Source organism: Eschscholzia californica, unplaced genomic scaffold (assembly GCF_041429995.1).
Source record: "Eschscholzia californica isolate CP2 unplaced genomic scaffold, dmEscCali1.0.p SCAF_1, whole genome shotgun sequence".
In the NCBI taxonomy this organism is placed as follows: Eukaryota; Viridiplantae; Streptophyta; class Magnoliopsida; order Ranunculales; family Papaveraceae; genus Eschscholzia; species Eschscholzia californica.
In genome coordinates this window covers 84,229,038-84,257,033 of record NW_028238198.1, presented here as the reverse complement: position 1 = coordinate 84,257,033, position 27,996 = coordinate 84,229,038, and the positions used below count along the sequence as shown (strand labels likewise).

The window sequence follows — 27,996 nt, the reverse complement described above, 5'->3', positions numbered from 1 at the left end:
GATTCCAAAACTTCATAGACTCAAGAGGGAGTGTCTACCAATGCACCAAAGGGTGATGGACGGGTCATGTTCTTAATACTAACAAATCTCACAGTTTTTTTGTAATTGTATTTTAGTTACACTTTCATTTATGAATAATTCAGTTAAGTAATTAAGGTAATTAACTAAATACATAAAAAAAAAAAGTTAATGTTATGCAAAAAATGACCAAATTTTGGAGAATAGATGATTACAAAAATTGTGCTATGCAACATATTAGGTTTACAGAGAAATTGATTTTCACACTTGACAAGTGGAACTTTAGAATTTCTTTGGAGTCTTGCATGGGAGATGGGTAAACTGTAATTCCAAAGGGATGCTAGAGTTACAAATGATTTTGATAAAAGAAAGTTCCCAGCTGATGTGGAGGTTGTGATATTCATCTCTCAACGGTCTAGATTTGGTTAAAGTTTCAAACCACAACCGCCACATCACGTGGGAACTATTTTTGTCAAAATTTTTTTTGTAACTTTAGCATTTCCCAATTCCAAAACGGCAAAACCCTATAAATAGACAGATTTATTACCAGGCCCGCGGCCCGCCAGGGTAAGAATTTACTATTACCACTAACATTAAGATTTTCTTTCTAAATTTTCTTTTAATCAGATTGGGAGTTACTTGTCTTTCTTCTCTGTTTTTCGTACAAGCTAACTATCACTTTCTTCAACCTCGAGAGAGAGAGAGAGAGAGAGATGGGTAGTAGTAGTAGAGGAGGGGAAAGTATGAATCATGGAGATCTATGTTTGACTATGCATCAACCATGGGCTTCTTTGCTTGTTCATGGTATCAAGCGAATTGAAGGAAGATCATGGCCTGCTCCATTAAGAGGTATAATTAACAAACATAAACCCTAGTTTTATAGTTCTATATACTTTTGCTTTATACATCAATTCTCCTCTTAAATTCCATCAATTTGTTTTTTGGGTTCGTTCCTTATTAGTTCATGGGTTTATTCCATTTTATGATAATTAAGATGGAGGATTAGTTGATTATCAGCAAAGACATATTACAAATTTAATTGGGACTTAGTTTGATAGGTGTTTAGGTTTAAATTTAGATGAGTTAGGCTAATCAACCCTAATTTTGAGCATGGTCGTGTATTCCCTCCATATACCAAGTTCTCAGCCTCAGGTTTGATTTCCAGTGTCATAGTTTACTATCTAGGTTTAACTAAATGACATCAATTATGTAAAAACATAGCATAAGTTTCTAAAATACGTATGCCTCAAGGCGCCTCGAGGCGTACGCCTTAACCGTTTTTCAAACATTATTAATCGTATTAGAAGCAAAAATACATGTTTATTGTCTTTAATGATTGTTATACTACTTTTGGTATTTTTCGTTTTTTTTAGAAGGATGGTTATTAAAGAACGTGTCAAGAACCCAACTTCTTGATATTACTTGCTACTATCTAGTTCATGAATATATGAATCCAGTTCAAATGTTTGTAACAATGTAAAAGAACAATAAAGATCGTATTTGTTTACTGTCAGCAATAGATGTGATTAGAAGCTTTCTTAATTTTTCTCTTCAAGTTTCGAAGATAAATCTGATGAGCAAGAACGTTTTAATTTTGTAGGACGTCTTTGGATCCACTCCGCTGGTAAGGTTCCAGATAGAGACACAATCAAAGCAATGGAGGACTTCTACAAGGAAATTTATGCAGTAGACGGAATAACAGATTTGAAGTTTCCTGAACATTATCCAGCTTCACGACTTTTAGGTATAAAAAATAATCTCTTCTATTAATATCTAATTTACTTTCCTTGTATGATTCATCTTTTGGGGTCACTTTCCTTCATGACATGAACTGGTGATCAAAATCGCCATCCATCTGATTTCGTTTCTCAGTTCTCACCACATGACTCTTTTACTTTCCATTTTGAAGACTTTTGAAACACTTCTTATGTTCCTCATTTTGTAAATCGATAATCTTAAATAAAAAGAAACCTTGAGTTTGAACCACTCTTCACAATTTCCATGTTTGAAATAAGGTCTCCTTGTTTATCTTACATAAGTAGATCATCTCGTCTAAGCAGTTGAAGATGAAATCGAGTAGCCCACAATTCCAAATACCTGCAGCAGGATAGGTTTGTGATCACACACACACACATTAAAATCATAAACAATAGATGAGAAAACTATTACAGCGGCTCTTGTAGAACAAGCCTCCACATATCAACAAGCCTCCGCATATCCTCACCTCTCTCTCTTAAGTGGTAAGTCTTTGACCTAGGAGATTGACATGGAACTTGTCAGTTTACCCCCAGTCGGGAACCGATCACGACTTACTGTGGTAGATCGGGCAACCCCAACTGCATAGCATCTCGTTAATTATCTATAACTTTGATGGTCCTGCTTTACAAGAAGATGCCCTTGACGTTATAATTTTCCTTTCGTATTCTGTATTAAGCTTTAATCTATATGTTGATTTTTGTTTTTCAGGTTGTGTTGACGTGGTTGGGAGCGTAAAGTGTGAAGAGCTAGTGTCTTGGGAGGAAGTACCGCAAGGGGTAGGTGACAAAGATCTAGTTTTGCTTCAGGCAGTTCTTACTTAAAAGAAGAAAATTTTAAATTTGTTCTCACGTTTGACCAGCTTGCGATTATATTGACATTTATGTACTTTTATTACAGGTACGGCTAGAAGCGCTAACAGATTTTTGCTGGCTCTGTGAAAATCCGAAGGTAAATTATAAGCTCCAATGATTTACTATTCAATGTTCTTTCCATTTCTTCTGTTTCCCGTTTTTTCGGTTCTATTAAATATTAACCCGACCATTTTTTACAATCAAAACAGAAGTTATCGGTTCCATTTGAGATGAGAGGGTTCAAAGGTGTTTATAACTTGGAACAAAGGGTAAGGACAAATCCTCAAGCTACTTTTGTTTAGTTGCTAGTCGCTTGTGTCCTCCTTCCTTTTTTGTGGCAAGTTAGGGAACATTTCCGACACGAGATTCCTAACTTTCTTAAAACCTTCATAGATACACGAGGCAGCAGTTAGAAGTCTCGCCTCAGTTGAAAGTCCATCACCAACAAAGTTTCCACTTCCTTTGAAGCCAAGATCGCTCGACTCAAGCTTTTCGAGCTTAAAAATATCTGATATTGAACAATCACCAAGTCTTGTCGCAGCCATAGCCGGTGCACGTGCAGCAGCAACACAATATTCGAAGCAGCCCAAAAAGCCCGCGACAGGTGCAATCCAACAACGTCGAGATATGTCAACTTTTAGAGAAACAAGTCAACCAAGGAACTATACTAACGACTACGGAAGGCCTAGGGCTGGTGCCCCTAACGGAAGACCCCATAATGGAAATGTCGAACAAAATTACTATAGGGAGAACAGGCAAATGGTTCCGGAACCAAATTTTCGTAATAGAATTCAACCTCCTCGTAGAGATATGAACCACCAATCAAAGTACAGATACCCTGAAGACAATGCAGAGAACGGAAAGCAGGAACCAATCCATGATGGGAGACGTCATTATGCAAATTTCAGCCAGAAGCATGACCCGATGAGTTCGGGAGGACACATCCATAGCAGCACTCAACCCACCCGGAACGAAATGAATAATGAAGCAAATAATAGATCTACCAAGGACTACCGAAGGCCCGTGGGTTTCTTGGACACGAGACCTCAGTATGGAAATTCGGCTCAGAATTACAGAGAGAAAAACGAGCAAATCAGGTTTGATACAAATAGCGGAAGCCAAAGTCAAGGTCCCCATAGAGATTCAACCCGCTATTCTTGGGCTCCGAAGGTTAGAGATTCACTTTCTTTGTTGAAAATGTTATCAAATGCACAGGATTAATGGTTCAGGTTGAGTATTCTTTCTTGTTGGTTCCCTAACAAATTTCCATACTTTTGCAGAGGCAATGAAGGCGGCATACAAGAACCAAGTGAAGCTGTAACGGCGGAGTAGATAAGTTTCATTCATGAGCAAGTAGAGACAGATAGAGCTTGTGACGAATAACAATAGAATTGGATTTGAGTGTATAATTAGTGATCTTCAGCTTAATCCAAACTTGTTTAATATCAAAGCTAAAATGAACACAAAACACCTCGAGTAAACCATTCAAATGAATCAGACAAACTACTGTTAAGAATTCATTTTGAAATCTGACTCGAGTGAAGTGGTTGAATCTTTATTCAACTAAATTTTGTTTGATTTATACTCAGAGAGAATGTATGATTGTTTAAGTTGCCTCATCTACCCTAATTTTCGAAAATATACCATTATTTCCTCCCACCAAAAATGCTCTTGGAAAAATATCATGGTTACTGTCAAAATATGTATTAGCCCTAGTTCTAAAAACAAAAGGTGAATGAAGGAAATGTTAGTTGATGTTTTTACCTCTATTTTCAGAACTTTTAAGAGATCTAACCTTGGATTCAATTTGTAGAAAGTTTGTAAAAGTACACATAACGAGAACATTTCCTCAATAGAACAAGAGAAGAAAGAAAAAGAAATGGTTCGATACAACAAAATGCAAGAAGCAAATTCCGAGATACAAATTTCACTAACTCTCCTGGCAGATTAAATATTGGGAATGAATGTGAAAGAGAAGCCAGCAATAACTTTAACCTAATTGTAAGCTGATCTGTCTGAGAAGTAACACAAGTAGAGAATAGATGATCCTCTTTTCAATGAAGATGCTTCTTTCATTCTAGACAGTTTTTGCCTTGGGACCCTTCTTCTTTGGAGCTTGTCTCTTTGGTATTGAGTTCTTCATCCCTAGGAAAAAGAGTATTGCCCCCAAAATGGCCAAACTCTGCATACAATTTAAATGTTTAATCAAATTTAAGAGAAAATCCACATTCAGATCAAATAGGGAAGTATTTCGGTCGACACAAGTGTACACACAAGTACACAACCATGTGATTGGTGGGGAGATAGGGAACCAAACCGAGCGTGCTTAAGAGAGTGTGTGCGACTCCCGCCCACACCTCATCTCCAATCTGTGTCTAAAGTTCAAGTAATTTCCGACCCATCAAGTGCGGCCTCCTTGGGAACCTTGCCCATGGGATTACTGCCGGGCCTAAAAACAACAATCATTTGGATGACGGAATTTAGCAAATAGGTCACCAATGATCAAATGATAAGATGGATCTTCATGATAATTCTACTTTGGTCATAGAGTACGAGACACGAATTCTACGACACATGTTGTGGTTCAAAATGTTGAACAATAGTGTTCTTCTTTTAACCCGTATACAACCAATTTAACTAGTTTGATCAACAACTGAATCCGTTCCATACCTGCGAGTATTTGAGGAAAAGTTGAACAATATCATTCTTGGCAATGCCGTTGTTGCAGAGGTCATGCAAAACAGGAGAAGCAGCCAACTGATGAAGAAGCTGCAAAAAAGGACATACCAAATTCAGCATCAAGGAGCTCAATAATCCTGTTCAATAAAACCTAATTGTTCAAAGAAAGTGAATCTAATTACCCTACAGAATTATTCAAAAAAATTACCCTACAGAAAAGTTACGAGGGTAGCATTTTTTTAGTGCTTCGATCTGAGTCATTTGAGTTTGACTTGTTTTGGTCATGAGCAGAGTAGTCACTTCAGGTTATTTCAGATGGGCTCTTAATTCAGACCTCTTTTGTGTTCGACATAAATGGACCCAAAATCAGCCCAAATAAGGCATCCAGACAAGCCAGATGAACGGGTAAAATGAAAACAGACATTATAAATTTTACTAGTCAATTCGAAAGTCGAATTAGATTTCAGATCTAACTCAACCACTACCTAAGAGTACTTACCAGCAAATAAGCTCCAAGAGAACTACCAAAGATGAAAAGTACGCCTCCGATCCCCTTAAATGCTATGGCAGCAGCAACCAAATGCTTAATCTGCAATAAAAATCTGTCAAGGTTAGATAATGATGCAACACGAAATGCTCAAAGTACACAAAAAAAAAGAATCGACTCAAACATACTTCGCGAATAAAAAAACAAATGTGCTTTTTTACCTCAACATCTGGCACTTGGAGACCAAAGTTAGAGCTCACATGATCTGTAACAAGTTTGTACTTCGGTTTGAGATCCTTGGCTGCTGGCCCGCCATCAACTCCATATTCACTAAATCTACAAAAAATAATAATAGATGAAATCAAAATTGAATTAAGGCGTAGGTCAGGGAATTGCTATACATGCTAATGAAACCCATCCATGATATTGTTAACATATTCAAGCACTTGCTCGTAAGCATCTCTGCAGGCGGAATAAGCAAAGCCTCGTTACATAAAAAGAACACGAGGAATAAACCATGTGGTAAGATGCAAACTACAAATGAAAAAAATAAACTAAAAAACAACAGACTTGAAGAACTTCTTCAAATGTGAAATCAATGAAAAAGGTTTAAAAATTTTATGGATAAGAATTGAGAAATGGGTAATCAAGCAAATAGCATTAGCATGACTTTAGAAAACTTTCATTCAGAATTTCTTTGGCGAATAAATGTTGCTATTATAAGCTAAATCAGCTACTGCTTGCCCTGTTTATAAACAAAGAGATCTGAACTTGAATTGATCTGAATTCCAAATCTCATGAAAATGGAAATTTTAATTCCCCAAACAAGTAAATTGCAATCAGCTGGAGGCAAACTCAAATTTCCTACAATCAAAACACAATTTTCCACCTTCTCTTTTCCAAAATTGCTTGTCTTTTTCATACCCTGTTTTTATCCTTTTTTATTTTGAATGAAGATCCATTCAAAATTTAATGAAAAATGGTAACCCTAAATAGATCCAAAGAAATCACAACAACTACAAACATCAATAACACATCTAGAAAACCCAAGTTACAGATCAGATCAACCAACCCATCATTTCAAACAATTCGAATAGATCAATCAAACACCATAAAAACAAAACAATTGCTGAAATTTTTTCTTCATACACAAGTCTACCTACCAGATCCGAGAAACCCCACTAGTAAAAGAAGTAGAAGAAACACAAAAAGGATCAATCTTTCCAACAAGGGTAATCATGAAAGTTAACAAAAAACGCATAAGAGATGGTATCTACACATTCAAATTGAAATGAAGTTTCAAATCTGAGAAGTATGAACAGATCTGGAACTTACTGTTGCCATGCTGAGAGGATGAAAATGGATGCGAAGAGAACTCTGCCTGCAAACGAGATGAACCCCATCTGAGTTTATAGAGAATATCTCCTCCTCCTCCTCCTTGTTTACAAACTCAGAGACAGAATGACAAACACTAGAGAGAGAGAATGTGAAGGCAAAAAAGAGAGAGAGAGAAAACAGAGGTTGAGGAGAACGACGACCCAATAAACTAGTTCAAGTTTTCTTTTGGACAAAAATGCCCTTACTTTTCGTTTAATATCCATTTGTACCTCTCAAACTCAAATTTGAATTTTTCAAAGTCTTGACATGTGTTATGTTACTACCATTCTTAACCTCCAATCATGCATTTGCATCTCTCCACAATACTCATGACTCATGAGTGGTGAGTTGAAAGACTTTTTGAAATCATAGTTTCTTCCCTGAGATTTTTTTTTTTTTTTTTTTTTGAGAAATCGACTGCGATGTCACAAGACATGGATACTGAAAGAGGCCTAAAGCCCCATACAACATGAACAGGCCTAAAACTCGACAAATTATTATAATATTTACTTTATATATTGTCTAAATTACATGGAATAAATTTTGATGGCAAACTGTTTCCAACGAAATTCAATTCCACGACCTCATGGGTTAAGAGGGAGTGTCTAACCGTTACACTAAAGGGCGGTGGACTTCTTTTCCGAACTTTTATCTTTAATTTATGTACAAAGGATAGGGTAAGGTGTGCTCGTCAGATTCGAGCAATTCTATCAAATGTATATTCTTAATCTTCGAAGATAAATTTGAGAGATGTGATCTAAGCACTGAATAACGTTCGATGATAAGTTCAGGAGGTATAAGTGTATAACCCAAACCTTTCGAGATAAGTTTGAGAGGTGTATCTTAACCATTGAAGAAAATTTGAAGTAATGAGAAGTATAATCTCAATCTTTAGAGATATCATTATCCCTTGTTATATAGATACGATAGTGATAGATCTGTCTTCGATCCAATTGACTTTTAAGAATTTTTATATGCCCTTTAAAGGTATTATTATTGATCAGATGATTTTTTACTTATTGCATCTTATGATTCAACAATGTCTTGTTAATTGTAATGATGTTAAATGATTTGTAGAATCTCCATAGTTTGATTTAAATTCAATTTTGCTAATTTATGTGCCAAATGATTTGTCTTACGAGGGGCCAAAAGAAAACGAATAATTTCTGTGCATTAATAATTGTTCGTGCCTTTGTTGGGTTCCTCGAACATTCATTGATAACTGTTAATGCATAGTAATCGTATTCGCTCGACGACACAGAAAGTGCCAACTTTGCTGCCTTTATTTCCGCTTCCAATGCAGAATATGTCAATGCATGTGTTGTGGTTGCCATTACAAATTCACCATCACCATTCCTCCAACTGCAACCAGAGTTGCTCGTCCACCCATGTAAGCAACGTCAAATTGCGTTGATTTTGAGTTTGCCTTGATCCATCGCAATCTAATTTTGTGTTGGTGGATGGGGGCTCTCTTCATTAAGTACCTTTAGGTTTGAATTCGTACATGAGAAATGTTTTAATAAAGTCTGAGTCTCTTGAATAATTTATAGTTATTTGGCAATGTATCTTAGAACACACCTTTATTACGAGCTTTTTATAAGCACCAGACTACGTAAATTTGAAGTGTTGTAATCTCATTTTCTCATTACCTATTATCCATCGGCATAAAAATTCCGAGAAGCTTTCATCACCTTCAACACTCAGATTTAACGGATGAGCCAACCAAGTTTCTCTAGCCACTCTACACTTTCTAAATAGATGGTTTAACTCTTCATCTTCTCCTTTGCACATGTTTTTGAGGCTTTTAGAATGAATTTTAGTGATCTCATCTTAATTGGTAATGCATCGTGCAAGAGCCTCCTCAAAAATATTTTAACTCCTCGTGCTAAGGTGATCTTCTTGCATATCATGTTACAAGACAATCCATGGGGTAGCTCCATTCTAGTTGATGAAGATGACCTCTCTTGATTAATAGTAGTATAGATGGATTTTGAAGTAAACTCCCTGGCCTTTTGCCGTATGTATCCATACCAATTTGTCATTCGTACATGTTTTGTTTAAAGGTATTAGCAATATTGCTCTAGTCGAGATCTCATCAAAAATATCATCAATGATACTCTTCTTCCGCTCTTCTTGTTGATCTATAAGGTCCCAAACAAAAAACAAGTTTGAGACTTATTGATTTTGCAATCTTTTACTTGGCTTAAAGCCTCTTTGGTTTGGCACCTACAAATCCTCCCAAATAGGAGCTTCACAACCATCTCCCACCAAATAACAAATCCTATCTTCTAGAAAATTTCTCATGTCTCGCACGCTTTTCAAGTAGAGGTGCTGGACTATTTTGCTTTATGGATCCAAAAGCTTTTATTTCTTTAGATATTTGACCTTCAACAATCGAACCCATGAGACCCTGGAAGTTGTCTCCGAGTTAGTACAATCATTTGATTAATACGAGGTTGGTTATGGTTCACGTGAATGACAAAGAAGCTTATTTTCACTAAGCACAAGTTGATTGAATAAGATACGAGAGGCACATTTATACGTATAATTAGATTAGCAAACCTAATTAACTTGGTACATATTTGTGATGTGCTACTTTTAAACACTACATGCACAAACCATGTCTTTCTGGGTCATTGTGTAATACAATGAATGACATTACGTGGATTCGTAATGTATGCCTAATGGATTCGTAATACAATACAAGCGAATGGATCGAAATGACTTAAAGTATGAGGTTCGGGAATAAAGTTGGTGCAAGTACACACGAAAGCATTTGTGGGTATGTGGGTTCGTATGCTATCATCCAATCGTTCATCTTCACCACGACGACACCACTACCACCGGCTAGAACCACGTAAAAACCACCAACATACTATGGGACAACCAAATAGAAGGACCTAAAGTTAAATATGAAATTCTCCCGTCCTTGGATTTTAACCCCAAGAGCTCAAAAGCGCCTAAAAATGTCCAAAGTTGTGGTTGTTGTACTGCTGCCAAGGCGTTTCAGAGACTTCCATGGTGGGAATGATCCTCTTCTCTCTCTCTCTGATTCACACTTTTTTTTCTTCTTTAATTCAATTTCGTCTGACCTAACATTTTCTCGGATTGCGTTTTTTTTCTTTCTCTTTACAGGATCATCTCAAAACTATCGTTCCTTCTCAGTTCATTGCTGAACGAGGTGCCAATCTTGTTATCATAAACCCTGGTATTAATCCCTCTCTATCTCTATTTCTCTCTTCTGCTAGGGTAGAAACTGTGATACCTACTAATTTTAGCTGGAATAATGTCTGATTTGAAGTTACCCTTTACTGATGAAGAAAGTTGAGACCTTTCCTCATTACATTGTTTTTCTAGCAAGAGTTGAAGAAAGAAGAATAACCCCAAATGTACTACTAGGGTATTCAACTTCACTTAAGTTTGAACTCCCCCACAGTTACAAGTTCCATGTTAAGTGAAAAATTTAAGATTATGGGTATGGAATCATACATAGATTAGCTTCTTCAAATATCGAGTTTCGAGCATAATTCGTCCGCTAAACTGGTAGTTAGTTCATAGAAAAATTGAACAAGGAAGGGGAATGACTTTATTATGTGATTGTCGAACAGTTTACTGAAGCATGCATTCTCGTCTGATTTGACTTGCTTTTTATGAACTTTTCCTGTTTCTTTTCGGTGAAGGCTTTGACATGTTATCCTGTTGCTTGAATGTTTAGGTTCTACGAATGTCCGAATAGGCCTTGGTCAACAACAGAACCCTCTTAATGTTCCTCAGTTTATTGCTCACCATATGAATGTTGATAACAACGGATCTAAACTAAGTGTCCCTGACCAGGTAGTGTTTTTTGTCCAGTTGGTTACATGTATTTTGTTTGGTTCCTTCCTAGCTTTATCATCTATCGATGATTTTCGTGTGATTGACTTTTTTTTTTTTGAATTGTTTCAGATGCTTAATTCTCAAATTACTCCTTCTCAACAGTTGGAGCGTGAGAAGGCATATGATATTGTACGTGAATGCTTTTATGCTTGATTTCATCTTTCGAACTTTGAGTTTGTCAACTTCAATTATGTTTCTTATGTACTTGCATCTATCAGATTGCGTCTTTGCTGAAGATCCCCTTCTTGGATGAAGAAATAGCTAATAACTCATTTCCTCGTAAGGTATGTTAAGAAAAATAAACATGCCACTAATCAATCTTAGGGTATAACTGCTAGTCAGAAATAAAACTATTTTGCTACTCTGTATGTAGGTTATGTCAGGACAGATATTTTACAAACCTCATTCAATAAAATACGAAGAGAATAAATATACTAATAGGAAAAGGAGACCAGAATTACGTAACGTGGCAAAACCCTTCGAGATGGAAGGTAAAAAAAAATTAAGGTAGCCAAGATAATCGACCACTATAATAGAACTTATGGGTTACAAGAGTTCTATGTCAAACAATAGGAGATGTAATCAACCAGACAAGATGTGTGATACATAAAGAGTAGCTTACCCAAAATTTTGACAAACAGTGAGTTGTGCCTTTTTCGACCATGCACCTTGTTCATGGTGCACACTTACTGAATTTTCCTTACCTTGAAGGTTTTAAGGTGATCGCCTAAAGGCGCGTATTTAGACAACAAGATCAATAGCATCATATACTCGTACTGCCTCAACGCGCGCCCTAGGTGCTCACCAGTCACCCCATTATTTATATATCTGTGACAACATATACGAACTAGAACTTGCTATCTCAAAAATGCACTTTATATTTATTCAAGGACAGTGAGTAACCAGATACTTAAGGTTGAATATATTTTTATGCAGATGGTACGTGTTGATGGATTTAATCCCCCAAGTAGCAGGAGTGAGTCAACGTTCAATTGGACAAATGTGATGGAGAAAACCCATAATCTGCCTGTAGCTACAGGTGAAGGAGAAATGTTCTACCAATTCAAACTCCAATTAAGTGGGGGTGTAACTAGTATTTCCTTTATATTCGTAGTAGATACTGAAGTGTTCAAGTCTGATTAAGACTTAGCCTTTTTTAAAAATAATGCATGCTTGGTCATGTGCTTAGCCTATAAACTATAATGCATGCTTTCAAAAAATAATGCATACTTTCATGTGATAAAAACCCTCATCTACCTTTCTCTTCATTCTCTCTTTGCTGGCTAGTATGGTCTAATCTAATCTTTAAGTCTTTCAATATATCAACTCCATCATGAAGTTTGGGTTCTAATGGTTCTTTCTTCGTGCTATCTGACCTGGTTTCTGAGTTAATATCTCAATTTCAATATTGGGAGCTTATTAATCCTCTTTTGCAGAAACCATGGAAACAGAGGGTGTCAAAGATGAAGTGTCACACCAGCCTGAAGGGGTTGACAACAAAGGAGTTAACTCAACCGAGTACAAGTTTAGGAAGTCTATATATGGCGAGGAAGCACTAAAAGTTTCCCCTGGAGAGCCATATTGTCTTAGGCGTCCTATCCGTAGGGGTCACTTCAATGTGTCACATCATTATCCTGCACAACAGGTAGACTCCTTTTCTCCCACATTGTCACTTCATAAATACAATGGACTGTCGGTCATCGCAATTTGTGAATGTATTTGTGTTTTGAGTTTGATAGTACCACGTGTTATGGTTGTTTGTGACCAATACATATATATCCATGTCGTGTTGACTTTGATGATTTATAATTCGAAAAGCTTAAAGAATGAGTTAACCACAATTGGGCCGATTCATATTGATTGGTTTCGTGGATCAGGACTAAGGTATATAGGGTGATTTCGTTTATGGGTCAGGAAACATCCATGCCTTCTTATGAGTATCTTTCCAAACAGGTGCTTGAAGACCTGCATGCAATTTGGGACTGGATTTTGAATGAGAAACTGCATATCCCTCAGGCTGAAAGGAACATGTACTCTGCTATCCTTGTCGTGCCAGAATCATTTGACTATCACGGTATCTTTCTCAGTTATTTCTTTTTTATGTAATCTTCTGGATGTCATGTTAAGTAGTCTTTAAAGAGGGGAATTTGTAGGAAGCTTCTCCGAATATCAAATTGAACTTTTAGAACTTTAAGTTGTAAAGTGTAGATAGGTTCAAATTATGGATTTGGTACTTTGAAACTCGAAAGGTATCAAGCGCTATAAGAGTTCAAGTAGTCCTAAAGATCTCTCAACTATTCGAAGTAGTTAAGACCTTTTTTTTTTCTTTTAAACTACGGATTTCTCCTCTAGTTTCCATTATAGGCAAAAATTCACTTTCTGAAATGAACGCTAGAAAATTCCGAACTCTGTTAATGTGAAGATTTTAGACCTGAAGAAGAGAAGATAAAAGATAGCACCTCTCACTTTGGCCCTATTTCCTCATAGAAACGAGCTCTTATTGATGAAGACGGAATGCTCGTATTGCCAAAGGAACTCTGGAGAAAAAGACCATCATCCATCCACAAATGGGATATCGGCAATTTATGACTAAGAGGGTGTTTGATTTTTGCACTTATTAAGTGATTTTCACTTTGGCCCTATTTCCTCATAGAAACGAGCTCTTATTGATGAAGACGGAATGCTCGTATTGCCGAAGGAGCTCTGGAGAAAAAGACCATCATCCATCCACAAATGGGATATCGGCAATTTATGACTAACAGGGTGTTTGATTTTTTGCACTTATTAAGTGAAAAGTATGGCAGCTCTAATGGCGGGTGGAGTCAGGGCAACATCAAGGCTTCTTTTGGATGTGGAGTATGGAAAGGAATAGTAGCTCGTGAGAAGGAGTTCAAGAAGATTACTAAGTGGCAGCTGGGCGATGGAAATTCTATTAGATTCTGGGAGGACGCCTGGTGTCTCACTATTCCTCTCAAGGAGAGATACCCAGCTATATATTTTATCTCGGTCTCGAAAGGGGAATCAGTCGAAAGTCACTTTAACAGGGCTTTGGGTTCGTGGGAGATTAGGACTAGAAGGAGGCTAAATGATTGGGAAATCTCAGTTTATGCTGATCTTCTGAGGGTTATTGATCAGTTTGCTCCAAGTGTTGGCAAGGAGGATAATAGGGTGTGGGTTAGTGAGGAAGATGAAGTCTTCTCAGTCAAGAACTGTTATCTTAGGCTTAGCTCTAACCCGCTTCCTCAGTCGCTCGAGTTCAACTTTCGTCTCTTATGGTCGAGCTCTATTCCCCCTAGGGTGAGTTTTATGGTTTGGGCGGCAGTACTGAATAAACTCCCAACGGTGGACAATCTAAAGAAGCGAGGTTGGATATTACCCAACAGATGCGGTCGGTGCAAAGAAAGTGAGGAAACTGTTGCTCACCTGCTGATTCATTGTCCGGAGGCAGTGAAGCTGTGGAACTTTTTCATTGGGTCTATAGGGGTCTTATGGGCCTTGCCAGCTTCGGCAGATCAGCTATTAGGCCAATGGAGAATGGTGCCAGTCAAGAAATCAAAAAGAGGTCTATGGGACTTGGTTCCTTTTGCTATCTGGTGGTGTATTTGGAAGGCGAGAAATGAGGGTACTTTTAGGGATTCTACCTCGGCTTTCAAGGTAGCGGAGGAAGATGTGTCGGGTGTCCTTTTTCATTGGAGTAGGTCTCTAGCTTGGGCTAGGGGTTACTCGTTTATTGACTTTTTGTCGAACTGGGGGGGGGGGGGGGGGGGCATAATGAGTGATATGTAATTAGTGTATCCCCCCCTATCGTTTTGTACAACCTTTCATTCTTTTTCCTTAATATTAATTCAAAGTTTTCAAAAAAAAAAGTGATTTTCACTTATTAAGTGTGGGCCGGCAATTTTAGGTCGTTTGTTTTTTCTCTTAATAAGTGAAAATCACTTCTAAGTGGTGGCAAAGTAAGTGCTAAAAAGGACATTTCTATCCTTCTCCTAATATTGTAATTACCAATATAATTTTAACTAAGAAGAAAATCTTAAAAAATTGATAAATACAAAAAAAATTTATGACTTTCGCTATGACTCTTCTCTATCTTCACTCGTCCTTCACCTAAGTTTTCCTCCTAAGTTTTTTTAACATCTCTTCCTACACTAATCATGGGACACCCAAACTTCATGATACAACTAAGTTCTTTCGCCTTCATAATTCTTAATTTATTTATGATTAATATTTTTGACATAGCATTCGTAAACCGTAATTCTCTTTTACCTAAACTAACAAACTTATTACGAATTAGTATGAAATGCTAATGTGTAAATACACTAAGGTTAAAACAGACAATTTTTCATTTTTATAACATTTAGAATTAATATAAATATTAAAATCAAGCACTTAGAACCGATGGAAAACAAACGCCATAACACTTACATTTGATATCACTTACTGAGTGATAATCACTTAGTAAGTGGTAGCACTTGTGAGTGCTAAAAAATCAAACACCCTCTAAGGGGATTGAGAAACATCTTATTTTACTACGATCTGTTGCGTTGGTAAAGATGTGTCAGTCATTGTGAATATAACGGAACAGGTGCTTGAGCTTGAGAATGCAAGATAAACTAGTTGGTTGTGCAGATAGTCAGTTGTTAGAGGGTAATTCGGCAAACTGCCCAGCTTACACCATTTGTTTTGATTCTGAAAAGGATCAATGCTGCTATTCTCTAACTCTCCTACTACGTTTTATTTACCATTCCCTCGTCCAAAAGGCAGGCATGAAAGACTAAACCGAATATAACTCATCTATTAATAGTGCTTCCAGAATTTTCCATCAAGTTGATAACTCTAATATACCATTCTTGTTTTGACTATTTCAAATGAAAGTTTTACGACATTTAGCGTTTTACTTTTAGGCGTAATAATCTACCATTCTTCTTTTTTAGGAAACAATTCCTACAATGGGGCCTTTTCCATTGGAGTTGCACTGCCATAGATCATCATTTATAATATATGGTATTTTGGTGTGACCTAGAGATTTAGATAGTGTGAACACTTAAGAACTGTTATCGGTTCCATACTCCTCTCTTCGATCTATTCTTTTACTCTTTTGGTTACCTGCAGAGGTGAAGGAAATGTTATCAATTATTCTGCGAGACTTGAGGTTCAGTTCGGCGGTGGTGTACCAAGTGAGTAGGTGTCTTATATTTGTATGTTATGCCTCAAGTCCAGTTTCATTAACTTGCTTGCACAGAACCACTTCTGTGGAGTTTCTCTTTTTAGTGAGGAATTTTACTTCCCTCCCGCTGTCCCGCAATATGTCTGCTACATTTTCCGGGTTTTGTTAATCTCAGATAGTTATACTAAATATAAAGCAATCTTGTCTTTGGTATGATTAACTAGGAAGGTCTTGCTGCAGCTTTCGGAAATGGTTTGTCAACAACATGTGTTGTGAACATGGGTGCTCAAGTTACATCAATCATTTGTATTGAGGCAAGTAAAATCTCTTTCTAGTTCAGCTTTTGTTCACTGATAATAGATACGATTGGGTTTTTCGTAAACAAATCTATCTTTTTTATAAAATGCTCAGTCAGATGAGCTAACTTATGCGAGTCGAACTGCTTCACCGTTAAAAATAGATTAGATTTGGAGGAAACAATGAAAAGTGAATCTAGATTTTCGGGAGTGCTGCATCTGCGCCACTTCATTGCCCTCCAATGGCAATGTGAAAATGCACACAAGGTCTAACATTGTTCACGCGAGGCTTGTGTCAGACATGTCAGCTAACCAGTAAAATAGGTTTTCCATGTGACGTTGATAGGGAATCATTATTTGCGAATTAAAAATAAAATAAATCAAAGAAGAGTGGAGAAAATTTGGAGCTTTCGTTTTACAGATATTTGGTTATTTGTTCTGCTGATGTTCAGGATGGTGGGGCTCTACCTGCTACTGCTGTGACACTGCCTTTTGGTGGAGAAGTATGTTCTTACTGTTCTCTTTTCCTTCATATCATTTTCATTTGAAATACCTTTGTCATCATTTTCATTTAGTTGCAATTTAAAGAAATAGCTAGACTTAATGGCCTAAAAGAAGAAACTAGAAAGTGGGGATTGATAGGACGAAGGCATGTTCTGTGATTAGGCACATAAGATGTTATGATAACACCATGAAGACATCTTTTGAGTTTTGATATGCATAATTTTTGTTCTTCTTGAAGAAAAAAGAAATGCATACACATCTAAAGACTCAACAAACGTGCAAGTAATTCAACTGTGAGGTGTATGCCTTGAGGTGGAACTCTTGAGGCTTCAGAGGCATGCACCTCATATATTGGAACACAATTGTAAGAAAAACATCATAGTATACTATGAAAGAAGAATATTTGATCCTTAATATTTATAAGCAGTAGTTTTTTATTTTGTGACTATTCATGTGTTTTTTTCTTAAGAGTTGGAGTTCAAGACACAGTAGAAGCACTGATAATATTTGTTTGTTGGACACTTGATTGTATCATTATATCGAACTACAAAAACTATGTCATGATTTGTGCTACATAGATGTGGTGTAATTGTATCATCTATCCTCTGTTGTCACTTGCCGAAAAATTATATCTGTATATTATCTGATACTCAATTTCTGTTCCTCAACAAATTTGTTTTTTTTTCTACTTTACCTAATGAATGAGTGGGTGTAAGTTTACAGGATTTATCAAGATGCCTTTTATGGATCCAGAGACACCATCAGACTTGGCCACAAATTCGGACTGACCCTTTGATGAAGCCAGTTGACTTATTGATGCTCAACAAATTGAAAGAGTCCAATTGTCAGATTCGAGTGAGTTCTACCTCTGAACTTTGACATTCTCTCTCATGACCCATATACATCACACTTCAATCTTCTTTCTTGTTTTAAAGATTATCCAACCAAACAAAGAAGATCATATCTTTGAAAGTTCTACACGAGTAAATTTTCAGTAACTCTAGAGAGCCTGATCGTGAATATATAGCTTTCCTTTGAAGCACTTTTATCGGTTTAATTAGTTTTCCTTCGTATAGGAAGGGGAATGTGATGCTGTTGCAATTGTTCATTCATATGAAGTTGAAACAACTGCTGGAGCACATAAGACAAGGCTAACAGCTCTTAATGTAAGTCTCTCAAGTCTATGTTGATGTAATCAAGATCACGTTTCTTCCATTTTCTTCAAATGCTGCACTCATGATTCAATAGTGATGGATGTACCCGCCAATCAATATATCTTATTTCAAACCATATTTTATTTGGACCTCTAATACTATTCTTGGATATATTTTTTTTGAATTATAAACTATTATAATTGGATACTACGAAATGGTTGGTGTTTTAGATATCCTATTCACTGTGCAATGACATATCTCTACTACAAGTAGGTCTATCTTGGAGCTCCCTTGTGTATGTATGGTGTTCAGGGAAACAGTTCCATCTAATGGTTTCTGTATTATATAGGTTCCTCCTATGGGTCTTTTCTACCCTCAGCTTTTAGTTCCAGAAGCATACCCACCTCCTCCACGTACCTGGTCAGTTTTGGGTTTGAAATGTTAGTTTCAACAAAATATTCTCTCAGTTCAACCCTTAATCTTAAAGGTGTATTTTGTTATCATCAGGTTTCATGACTATGAGGATATGCTTGAGGATGCTCTGCATACAGAATACCCGAGAAGCATGTCAGATGGTTTATTTCTTGGTGGTGGTGGTATTTCAATGTGGGAAAACCAGTCAACTCCTTTCAATAGACTGAAAAAGGAAGATAATCTTGGCCTTGCCGAAGCCATTTCTAACAGCATTCTTTCAACTGGTAAAGCTTTTCGTATTTTATTTATCGTGATGATCTATCGTTTATGCACTTGATCTATTCTATGGTGGAAAACTTTCATTAATGCGGCAAAAAACTATTTATGGCCAAATTTTCAGGGCGTATCGACCTCCAAAGAAAACTATTTTGTAGCATATTACTGGTGAGTGATCTGCGGAAGTGGAAATTGACTAATACATAAATTTAGTACGGATTATGGTCTAGAGATTCTCTTCAAATACTCGATAACATATTTTTCTACAGGCTGGTGGAGTTGCTTCGACAAGTGGTCTCATTGCCGCTGTGGAGGAAAGGTATGTAGGCATTCAGAGCTGCGGCAGGAAAAGAGTGGAATATGCATCCATTAGTGTACACCCTTTCACAGCATTCTACATTTTGTTGGCATCTCGGATCTCTTTCACCCATTTTAACTTCTCTTTTGTAGGGTTTTACATGCTATTCCTCCAAATGAAGCTATTGATACTGTTGAGGTTTGTTTAACTTTAGTTTCTGCTAATTTTCTAACTTGTTTCCTTATATATATTTGAATCTTGTTCCTGATGAACTTAAGAAAACTTGGGGGCACACATCCGAGGAAAACATTTGGCCATTGAACCTTAATAGCTCATACCCACCCACCCACCCTCTTTTTTTTCGAGTTCCTGCACATTAGTCATGTTTAAACTGCACAACAATATTTCTAGTAAAATATGATAAATTCTTTGTTTTTGAATTTCCCAATAATCGATTCTGCAATCGTCAATTCATTATTAGGATCAGTAGGTGGTCATGTTGTTCATTTGCATATATGTATGAAACAGGTACTGCCAGCGAGGTCAGATCCGACCTTTCTACCATGGAAAGGAGCCACAGTAAGTCAACCATTTTCGTTTCTCCTGTTATTTTATCGTACTTACCGTTTGATTGATGCTTATATAAAAGACCATATGTTTATGATTACAGATTCTTGGGGTATTGGATTTTAGTCGGGAAGCTTGGATACATCGAGAGGATTGGATACAGAATGGAATTCATATAGGAAGTGGGAGAAAATACAAGGACTCGTTTTTCCTTCAAGCTCAACCAATGTGTTACATAAATTCCTGAAAATAGTTTCAACTCTTAAAACGCATTTTTGAGGATGTAATATATACTTATCAGTCAGATTAGTGTCAGAATATGTAAAGGAATTGATTCCTGCCCCTTATTTCGTTTTCGTACGTCTGTAAAATTCTGGAGAAGATCAATCTGAAATCTGATGTTCTGTTCCAAAGCAATAAGCTGTAGTTTAACAATCTCAAAGATAGAATGGTAAATTTCTGCAGAGGCTCTTCGGTGTTTGCATTTGGTGTGCTGCACTCTCACTGGCAGTTACTGGCGCTATAGACAGCCCACGCTAACCTTGTCGGGCCTAACCAGACCAAAGTTACCAGATACTCTACCCCCATGACGGCCTAACCAGAGCAAAGTTACCATATACTCCATACACCATTTTAAAGGGTATCTATCAGACTCGATCGATCGAATGCGACTGCACCTATCCCTGTTTCCTTCGAGTGGGTTCAGGTTCTAGTACTTCAAATTTGGCTTACTAGAATCCTGTCTTCATTAGTCTGATTCGTTTGAAAAATCAATATGCTCCACTAGTTGAGTAGTTACAAGATTTCGTTTCTTATATAACTACTTAAGGTGTTTTTCTTACTCAGCTAGTTACTATTTTAACTTTAATGGAGACAGAATGTCTGAAAGTTGGTATACACCCCTAATGTACCCAATACTCACATGGTAGCATACTGGTACTCGTACTGGAGCGACTTGCGTACCATGTAACATTGAACCGGATCGTGAGGCCGGGCATCCTGGTCCATGCGACGGGCCACACAAGCCAGTCTAACCTAGCCAACCTAACCAGACCAAAAGGGTGGGATAGCTATGCAGCCTGGAACTCTTCCAGGCTGCGAGCCTCGCTGCTCTGGCTATAGGCCCGGCTCCGGTAGCCATACCAAATTTATACCTCCACCAGCAATGTTCTCTGCTAGGGCCGTAGGGCGTTGTTCCATAGAAGATAGACATTCATTGAGATCAATCTGCAAGGCGATTTACCATTGACTTCTAACAAAACCCAGAAAGTGAAGATTCCAGACAAATTGTTTATTGTTTTTACATACTAAAGAATAAGTACACCAGCTGCATTATTTGTAAATACCTTCTTCGCTATCAGAAGGGCGAGGCAAGCTTTTTAGGACGTCTCGGAGGGCATAGAAATGATTTTCACACTTGTGATCTGAAATTAGGTTAGTGGATAGCGCAATATTTTGGAAATGTTCACCAGGATCTCTCTTCCAAAGTGTGTAAGATTCTATCCCTTTCCTACTACCATTACTGATTCTGCTACTATGTTCACTGGTATCAATCTTCCTCTTCAGAAAGTAGAGTGTCCCAGGAATGAAGAGTTCCTCGGGCGGTTTAACTGGATCTGATCGTCTTACAACAGCAGTATCATTCCCCACTGAAGAAACATTTGTCCGATCTGGTAATTCCTTTCTGATAGATCCACCAGCTGTTAGAAACAAGATCAGCAAAATTCAGGATCTAGCCCATTATATATATATATATATATAGGTATTTGTATATATATGGTTAAAGTTGTTCATAACAAATATATTTGGTAACTGAAAAGGAAGAGTTACCTTTCGAATCTCCCTTGCTTCCAAAACTGGCATAATCAGCTAATTTTCGAGCTACATCTTGTACTGAAGAAACAACCTGTTTTGCATTTGTAACCACGTCTGCAACACTCTTCCAGTCTTCCTTCTCTAAAACTGTCATCCTGAAAGGAAATTTGATCTAGAATTGTAAGAAGATTTTCCGCTGAAAAAACATTATCACATGCATGAGTGAACAGCGAATGTCCTCTTTTCCTTTTGCCATTACATTTAGGAACTCTCCATATTAGGCTCATATTAATAAGGGTAAGCCTTCTTATCAAAATATAACTCAAAAACAAAATTATGTTTGGTTTTCCTTTTTGTTCAGTTCCAAAATCTGAAACTTTTCATTCCGTAACCCGCTTGTTTCTCCTCTGAAATTCATAAACCTAGAAACACAGACTCATGAACTAATATAAGGGGTTCAAACTCCAGTCTATGCTACCAAGAACCCACATTTAGTAAATTTAGACACCTCTGATCCAATTGCTAGCCTGCATGTTGCCTTCATGTTCATATAATGCAGTTAAAATTTCACTTTTTGTCAAACAATCTAAACCTAAGGCCAACATGCAAACTTCAGTCATCCACAACCTCTATTGTTATTGAAAACTCTACAAATGTAGCTAGCTAGGCAAGCTAATCTTTTACTTACCAATCAGTTTGAAGAATTTCATTCCTTAACCTTTGTAGTGAAGCAACACTCAACCTCGGAATTATATCGTCCTGCAAAAAGAAAATAATGATAAATAAAGCATAAGACAAAGATGCTACAAGAAAATATAGAAATAGTGAGGGCTCTCAGCATATTCCCGACAATATATACTTGACTCATGACAATATCAACAGACCTGCAACACAAGAGTGGAAACATAGCTGGAGCAGCTTTCGGCAAGTTCTTTCGAAAGACAAGGAGGAGTTCCAACCCCAACAGCAGTAACAATTTCAGGATTAAATCCTAGTTCCTCTTTTGACTTCTTTCTAAGCATTATTGCAAGCAATGAAGCGGCAGCACCTCCAAGAGAGTGCCCTACTAGCCTTAACCTAAATCCCTGTTAATCAATTAGGCTCAAAGCAGCACATTGAAATACCCACAGAGAAAAAGAAAGTAAAATATATATCTCTACTGACCTCATGCTTTTCCAAACACTTCCTTAGGGTTCCAATCTCATGATGAAGAAACCATCGAGCAGCTTCAGCTGTACCAAAGTGGCTCGAGTAACCTTCAAATGTGACTTCCTTTTCACTAGAAGAAACAATATCAGTGATGAGGTCATATACAGTGTGGGTCCCACGGATTCCAAGAATAACAAGCTTATTACGAATATCAGTGCCTATATAATATCCAGGCCTCATAACACTTGAAGTCTTCACAAATTTTAGGACGTTCTGCTCTCGAAGCATGCTATTCCTTGCAAGACCTGCGGGGCTGTCTCTATAAGCTCCTCTTGCCAATTCAGAGTGATACATGAGATCTTGAACCTAATTCGACAAGACCATCTGTTAGTAGGAGCTTTGGATGTAACTAGTTTATAGGAAATATATAAACAATTCCTAGGAAACATCACTATAGAAGTTCATTTTACAAGTAATGAATGGTTCTCATCTTGGTAATATGGGATTCAAGAAATTACTAGTGAATTGGATAAGATTTGAATGCCCTTGACATCCTCCTTCTGACCAGCAGATGCTTGACGAAGATATATGAGGGACAAGCCTACTGTAAGATCACTTAAACTCCAGTCTTGGATCCCGGTTTTACTCTTTTGAATGTTTGCAAGAATCTCCGCAAAAGATCGGCTGTTAGAATGGGATTTTTGCCCATTATCATTCCCTTAAAAATCAAAATTATCTAATCAGGCTCTGTACAAGTAGCTGAGAAACTGTACATGATACTACTTTATTAATCTTTCACAAGCCTAATAATCCAAATAAGATGTTACGTCAGATGAATCGACGAACCAATTCGCGGACTAGCTAGCTTCTCTTAATATTCTACTACACGAGATAACAGAGTTGGCAACTATTATGTAGAAACCGTGGAAATTCCTAATATCTTAATTGATGATTTCTTTTTTCCTATTTGGGTTCTTCTTTTAGATAAGTGATGTAGGACAATGTAAATGGCCGTGGGGGACCCTAGAAGATGTCCTCATCAATAAGTTTCTAAAGCTTTCAATTCATCACTCATTGAAAGAAAAGGATCCGAACACAAGAGGAGCAAACCGACCTGTTGGCAGAGCCCATCTACATAACTGCAATGCTGGTTCAAGTGCTTTGGTGAGCCAAGCGAGTTCCACCTTCCACTTGTGATCATGCAAATCATCCTCGTCATCGGAGCGGTATTTGCTAAGGTCAGAACGATAACTATAACTTATTTGTCCTTTCTGAGACGATTCATTCTTCTGCTTCAAACCATTGGGATCTGGCTTATCTGCTTTCGACCACTGTGATCTGCACCGAGTAAGAAGACTATATACAAATTGCCGATAAGGATCTTGTTTCCTTTGTAGGTTTATGCTTGACTCTGCAAATTAGATCCAACGATCAACCATTAAATATGGACAGACGACATATACGAATTTACTCACTACAAACAGCCTAAAGGATTCAAAATCACTACTTTACTGCTTATACTAAAACAAATTGTGATAGTAACTAGGGGATGGACAAAATCTGAGTACTAATATCAACAAATTATGCCAACAAGTTGATTTCAAAAGTTAAAAGAAGCTCATCTCAATTCTGCTAAAAAGTCCAAAACTTTACTACCCAGTACCCAAACCTCAAATACCAAAATCCAGAGAGATGAAAATAAAGAAGTTGATTACTGATCATGAAATAATTAACCCAGATTATTCAGAAATTTGAGCAAACTTTCAGAATGTCGGAAAATTTCTAATAACGAGCTAATTAACCAAAACAACAAGAAAAGAGACCACTCCCAAAACCCTAGAATCACCAGAGCTAAGACATGATAGAAACCAATAATAGTCCTTCAATGATTATGAGCTATTAAAAGTCCGAACCCCACTGGCAATTTAGGAAACAAAAACCCACTATGCATAGTTCAGAAATGCTTCAACAAAATGAATATTGAGTGAATGATTATGATCTACTGAAACCCTAGAAATTTAGGTTAAACAAACCGAGGTGGTGGAAGAAGCGTTTGACAGTCCGTTTCGCCATTTCTTGAGTGGTGGATGAAGAAATTCGTCGGTTTTGGTTGTCAGTGAAAGCGGTTCGCCATTACTGTCGGTGGTTGTTTTATACAACTGAAAATGAGGAGGAGGAGGAGGCGTCAGGTGGCGCCACACCCGCGTAGAGAGAGATACTAACTGGTAAAGACGTTGTTGGTTTAACGGCGAACTGGACGGAAGTATCAAGGACATGTTTGGAATCATTTGTTGACAAGGGTTTTGAAAAAAATATATTTGGGTTTTCAAAAGAGGTGGTTCCATTTTTACCACCAATTTGTGACCATCTTACCATTTTGGCCCCCATCTATGTCCAGATCCAAACGACTCTTCAAGGTCTAGTTTCCCAGACCTTGAACATCTGGCTTTTCACATCCCTGACAAAGATGCTCATCCCCTCCCCTGGTGTCGGAGTAGAGAGAAGAAAAATAAGAGAGAGAGAGAGATAAATGAGAAAAGAGAGAAAAAAAGATAAATTTTTTTTTTAGTTTAAACGTCACGGTCGAAAGTGATCGACCGACGACCTTCACCGGATAAGATGGTGCAGTAGCGAAGAGAGAGGATAAGAGGAAAAGGGAGATAATGAATGGCAGAGAGAGGAAGAGATGAGGAGTATTTCATTTGTTTTGAAGTTTTGGGAAATTAATTCTTTTTGAGACCCTAAGAATATTTCCAGAAAGATTTGAAATTTTTGTCATTAGGAGCCAACACGAACTGCTAGACATTTATAGGAGTCAAAATGGTGAATTGGTCACAAATTGATATCCAAAGGGAATTTTTGTCACTTTGATTTGACAAGACCGTACATAGAGTTGTGTTCAACTTGATTCCTACAAAATTTTTATGACCAACGTGGTATTGATCACACTTGACTTGGAACAGTGGTTCGAATGTATATACAAAGCATTTCTTTTTTGACACTTCTTAGTATTAGATAGTGTCCATAAATCTCATGATAGGTACCAAAAGAGTCATATTGAACTTCGATAGGAACTTCTCTTGATGCAATTTCCGGGTTTGGTTGTTTAATCGATAAGGTGGTGAAAGTTCCATCTACAGTTTCAACAAAAAAAAAACCAAAAAAAGTTCCATCTACTCAACATATTTGAAATTAAATTACCCTTTAGTCCATTCGGACAAAGTAGATGGACCAAAAGTCTTTATAACCCCAACTAAAACTCTATGGACGAAATCACCCCACCTTTGGGAAGAAGGCAAGGGGTTTGGACCAAAAATATGGTTTAATTCCTGGTTAGCCCCAGACATGTGACAAATTCACTCTCTTGGACCCTACTTTTAGTCGGCTCTCTATTTGGTTCATTTTTTAAGTGATCCAAATTAAGAAAATGTTAGTCGTCTTATTTTTTTTAATCTTCCTATAAAATGGTTGTCTTACTGTCAATTTCGTTACTAGTCGTCTTATTTTATTTTTATCTTCCTATAAAATAGTTGTCTTACTGTCAATTTCGTCACTAGTCGTGTTTAACTCTAACGAATTGCATTTGTGTTTAGGCTTCAAAAGGTACCCCAGATATTTATCATCTGTTTTCATCTCCTTCACCCCCATCGTTTGCAATGCTTCTTTTTCTTTCCTCTGAGCAATTTCGACTGAACATAATCGACGACTTGTTATAATTGATTTGCTGCCCCGAGACAAGCGATCCAAATTAAGCATAACTCCAACGATCAATTACTTACCGATTACCACAAAATCGGAGACAAGTGAAAAGATTGTGAAATTGAGATTGTAATTAATCGAGATGAATACTAAGTTTAGCATTGACTCCATCTTTCAAGTAAAGAACAACAAACACCTAACTAGATCTCTTCATAAAAAAACACCTAACTAGATAAGATTCTCAAGTATTATTCCAAATCTTTGTATTTACATTTCAATCTTATGGATCATCATTATGTGAGAGAGAGAGCTTATGGCCTTTAGTTCTTCATCATCCTAAGAGCTAAAGCTTGAAGATCACTCAAGTCATTATTATTAGAAATCAATCTTTTCTTACAAGATTGGAATGAAAGATGCCAATCAGGATATCTTCTTTGTATTTCTTGTTTTCCTATATGATCATCATTACTATTATCAACAGAATGAAGCGAACTTTGAGGTGAAATTGATGAACTATTCATATATGTTGGATATGTCCTATTCTGATGAAATCCTAAACCAACACTAAACCCAACCTTATGGTTCTCTAAGGACAGTGAATCACCTTCGAAATTGTTATTCAACATTAACTGAGCCTTCATTTTCATCACTTGAGCTTGCAAATAGGCTACCTGCTCATAACCAAGAACTGAAATTTATCAACATTATCCCATACTATCTTAGAATATGTAAAGTACATTTAAGTATGGGGCAACCCTTTCATCCCAAATATGTCCTCAATTGATGCCCTATAGGTTCTAAGGTATCAGAGCTAGGGTTTTAGAAATGAAAGAGTAAATGCTACGGAACAAGAAAAACCAGACATACTCCCTAACCAGAAATCCTATGTGAATTATAGTGATTCGTGTTTTTCGATGATTCTAATCCACTAAAGAACTAATCACGACAACAGAGGATTTCCGCTCAGCGTCTGCCTAGTTTTTCTTGTTCTCTAGCGTTACTCCTCTACATATATAAAGAGAGAGAAATAATTACTTGGTGTTGGAGTTGAAAGATATGAGCAACACAACCATAAACAGGATCTCTAACCCTAGCTTGGGCTTCATAAGTAATTGAGGAAACAGCTTCAAATCGATGAGGAAGAGGAACATGAAATAATAATTTTGAAACATTACTAGCACCAAAAACTTTATGTATATCAGCAAACTGGGTTGGACCTTGTTCAGAAGAAAAGTAAGGTGCAAATATACAATCTTGTACACACTTCCTTCTCAAGAATTTACATGCACCACAAGGAGAACCTGTTCCTGTATTATTAGCCATTCTAGAAAGAGAAAGTAGAGAAAGAGAAAGAGAGAAAGTGAAGTTTATCTGACACAGAAGGGAAATGGCAGAGAAAAACAGATGTGGGTCTTGAAATTTAAGGGGTCTTATGAGGGTACTTAATGGAAGACATGGAAGGTTTAAATGTTGGGTCAGAAGGGAACATTTTGATTATTAATCTTTGAGTACTTGAAGATTAGGGTTATATTAATTTAATTATGTATTATTGAAAGCTAATAATTTTATTTATTATAGTTCATGGGATTTTAGTTTAATAAGATTTTTCTT

The 27,996-nt window shown here is 37.0% G+C and overlaps 5 protein-coding genes across 5 annotated transcripts; 2 read left to right on the top strand and 3 right to left on the bottom strand.

Moving 5' to 3' along the window:
• Nucleotides 1-295: 295 nt before the first annotated feature.
• LOC147570250 (uncharacterized) lies at nt 296-4,246 on the top strand. Its single transcript, XM_086656824.1, has 9 exons — nt 296-363; nt 569-867; nt 1,619-1,762; nt 2,485-2,552; nt 2,674-2,724; nt 2,837-2,896; nt 3,021-3,797; nt 3,908-4,039; nt 4,105-4,246. The coding sequence occupies exons 2-8, from the start codon at nt 732-734 to the stop codon at nt 3,914-3,916; spliced, it is 1,245 nt and encodes a 414-aa protein (XP_086512950.1). The 5' UTR covers nt 296-363; nt 569-731; the 3' UTR covers nt 3,917-4,039; nt 4,105-4,246.
• Nucleotides 4,247-4,406: 160 nt separating this feature from the next.
• On the bottom strand, nt 4,407-7,311 carry LOC147570249 (uncharacterized). The gene is made up of 6 exons (XM_086656825.1): nt 7,129-7,311; nt 6,015-6,129; nt 5,806-5,895; nt 5,298-5,396; nt 4,679-4,809; nt 4,407-4,625 (listed from the first exon to the last, which is right to left on the bottom strand). The coding sequence occupies exons 1-5, from the start codon at nt 7,194-7,196 to the stop codon at nt 4,705-4,707; spliced, it is 477 nt and encodes a 158-aa protein (XP_086512951.1). The 5' UTR covers nt 7,197-7,311; the 3' UTR covers nt 4,407-4,625; nt 4,679-4,704.
• Nucleotides 7,312-9,948: 2,637 nt separating this feature from the next.
• ARP9 (actin-related protein 9) lies at nt 9,949-20,139 on the top strand. The gene is made up of 20 exons (XM_086656822.1): nt 9,949-10,191; nt 10,306-10,378; nt 10,886-11,004; nt 11,116-11,175; nt 11,265-11,330; nt 11,983-12,085; nt 12,483-12,691; nt 13,000-13,120; nt 16,159-16,223; nt 16,438-16,527; nt 16,962-17,012; nt 17,737-17,868; nt 18,090-18,179; nt 18,517-18,587; nt 18,675-18,865; nt 18,982-19,025; nt 19,127-19,176; nt 19,308-19,353; nt 19,684-19,734; nt 19,826-20,139. The coding sequence occupies exons 1-20, from the start codon at nt 10,189-10,191 to the stop codon at nt 19,967-19,969; spliced, it is 1,779 nt and encodes a 592-aa protein (XP_086512948.1). The 5' UTR covers nt 9,949-10,188; the 3' UTR covers nt 19,970-20,139.
• A 799-nt stretch (nt 20,140-20,938) lies between these two features.
• Nucleotides 20,939-24,982, bottom strand: LOC147570247 (alpha/beta-Hydrolases superfamily protein). The gene is made up of 8 exons (XM_086656823.1): nt 24,720-24,982; nt 23,801-24,097; nt 23,205-23,404; nt 22,702-23,052; nt 22,422-22,622; nt 22,226-22,296; nt 21,553-21,692; nt 20,939-21,422 (listed from the first exon to the last, which is right to left on the bottom strand). Exons 1-8 carry the CDS (start codon nt 24,757-24,759, stop codon nt 21,055-21,057), a joined length of 1,668 nt encoding a protein of 555 aa, XP_086512949.1. The 5' UTR covers nt 24,760-24,982; the 3' UTR covers nt 20,939-21,054.
• Nucleotides 24,983-26,612: 1,630 nt separating this feature from the next.
• On the bottom strand, nt 26,613-27,804 carry LOC147570246 (LOB domain-containing protein 16-like). The gene is made up of 2 exons (XM_086656821.1): nt 27,421-27,804; nt 26,613-27,056 (listed from the first exon to the last, which is right to left on the bottom strand). Exons 1-2 carry the CDS (start codon nt 27,706-27,708, stop codon nt 26,706-26,708), a joined length of 639 nt encoding a protein of 212 aa, XP_086512947.1. The 5' UTR covers nt 27,709-27,804; the 3' UTR covers nt 26,613-26,705.
• Between the last annotated feature and the right edge of the window lie 192 nt (nt 27,805-27,996).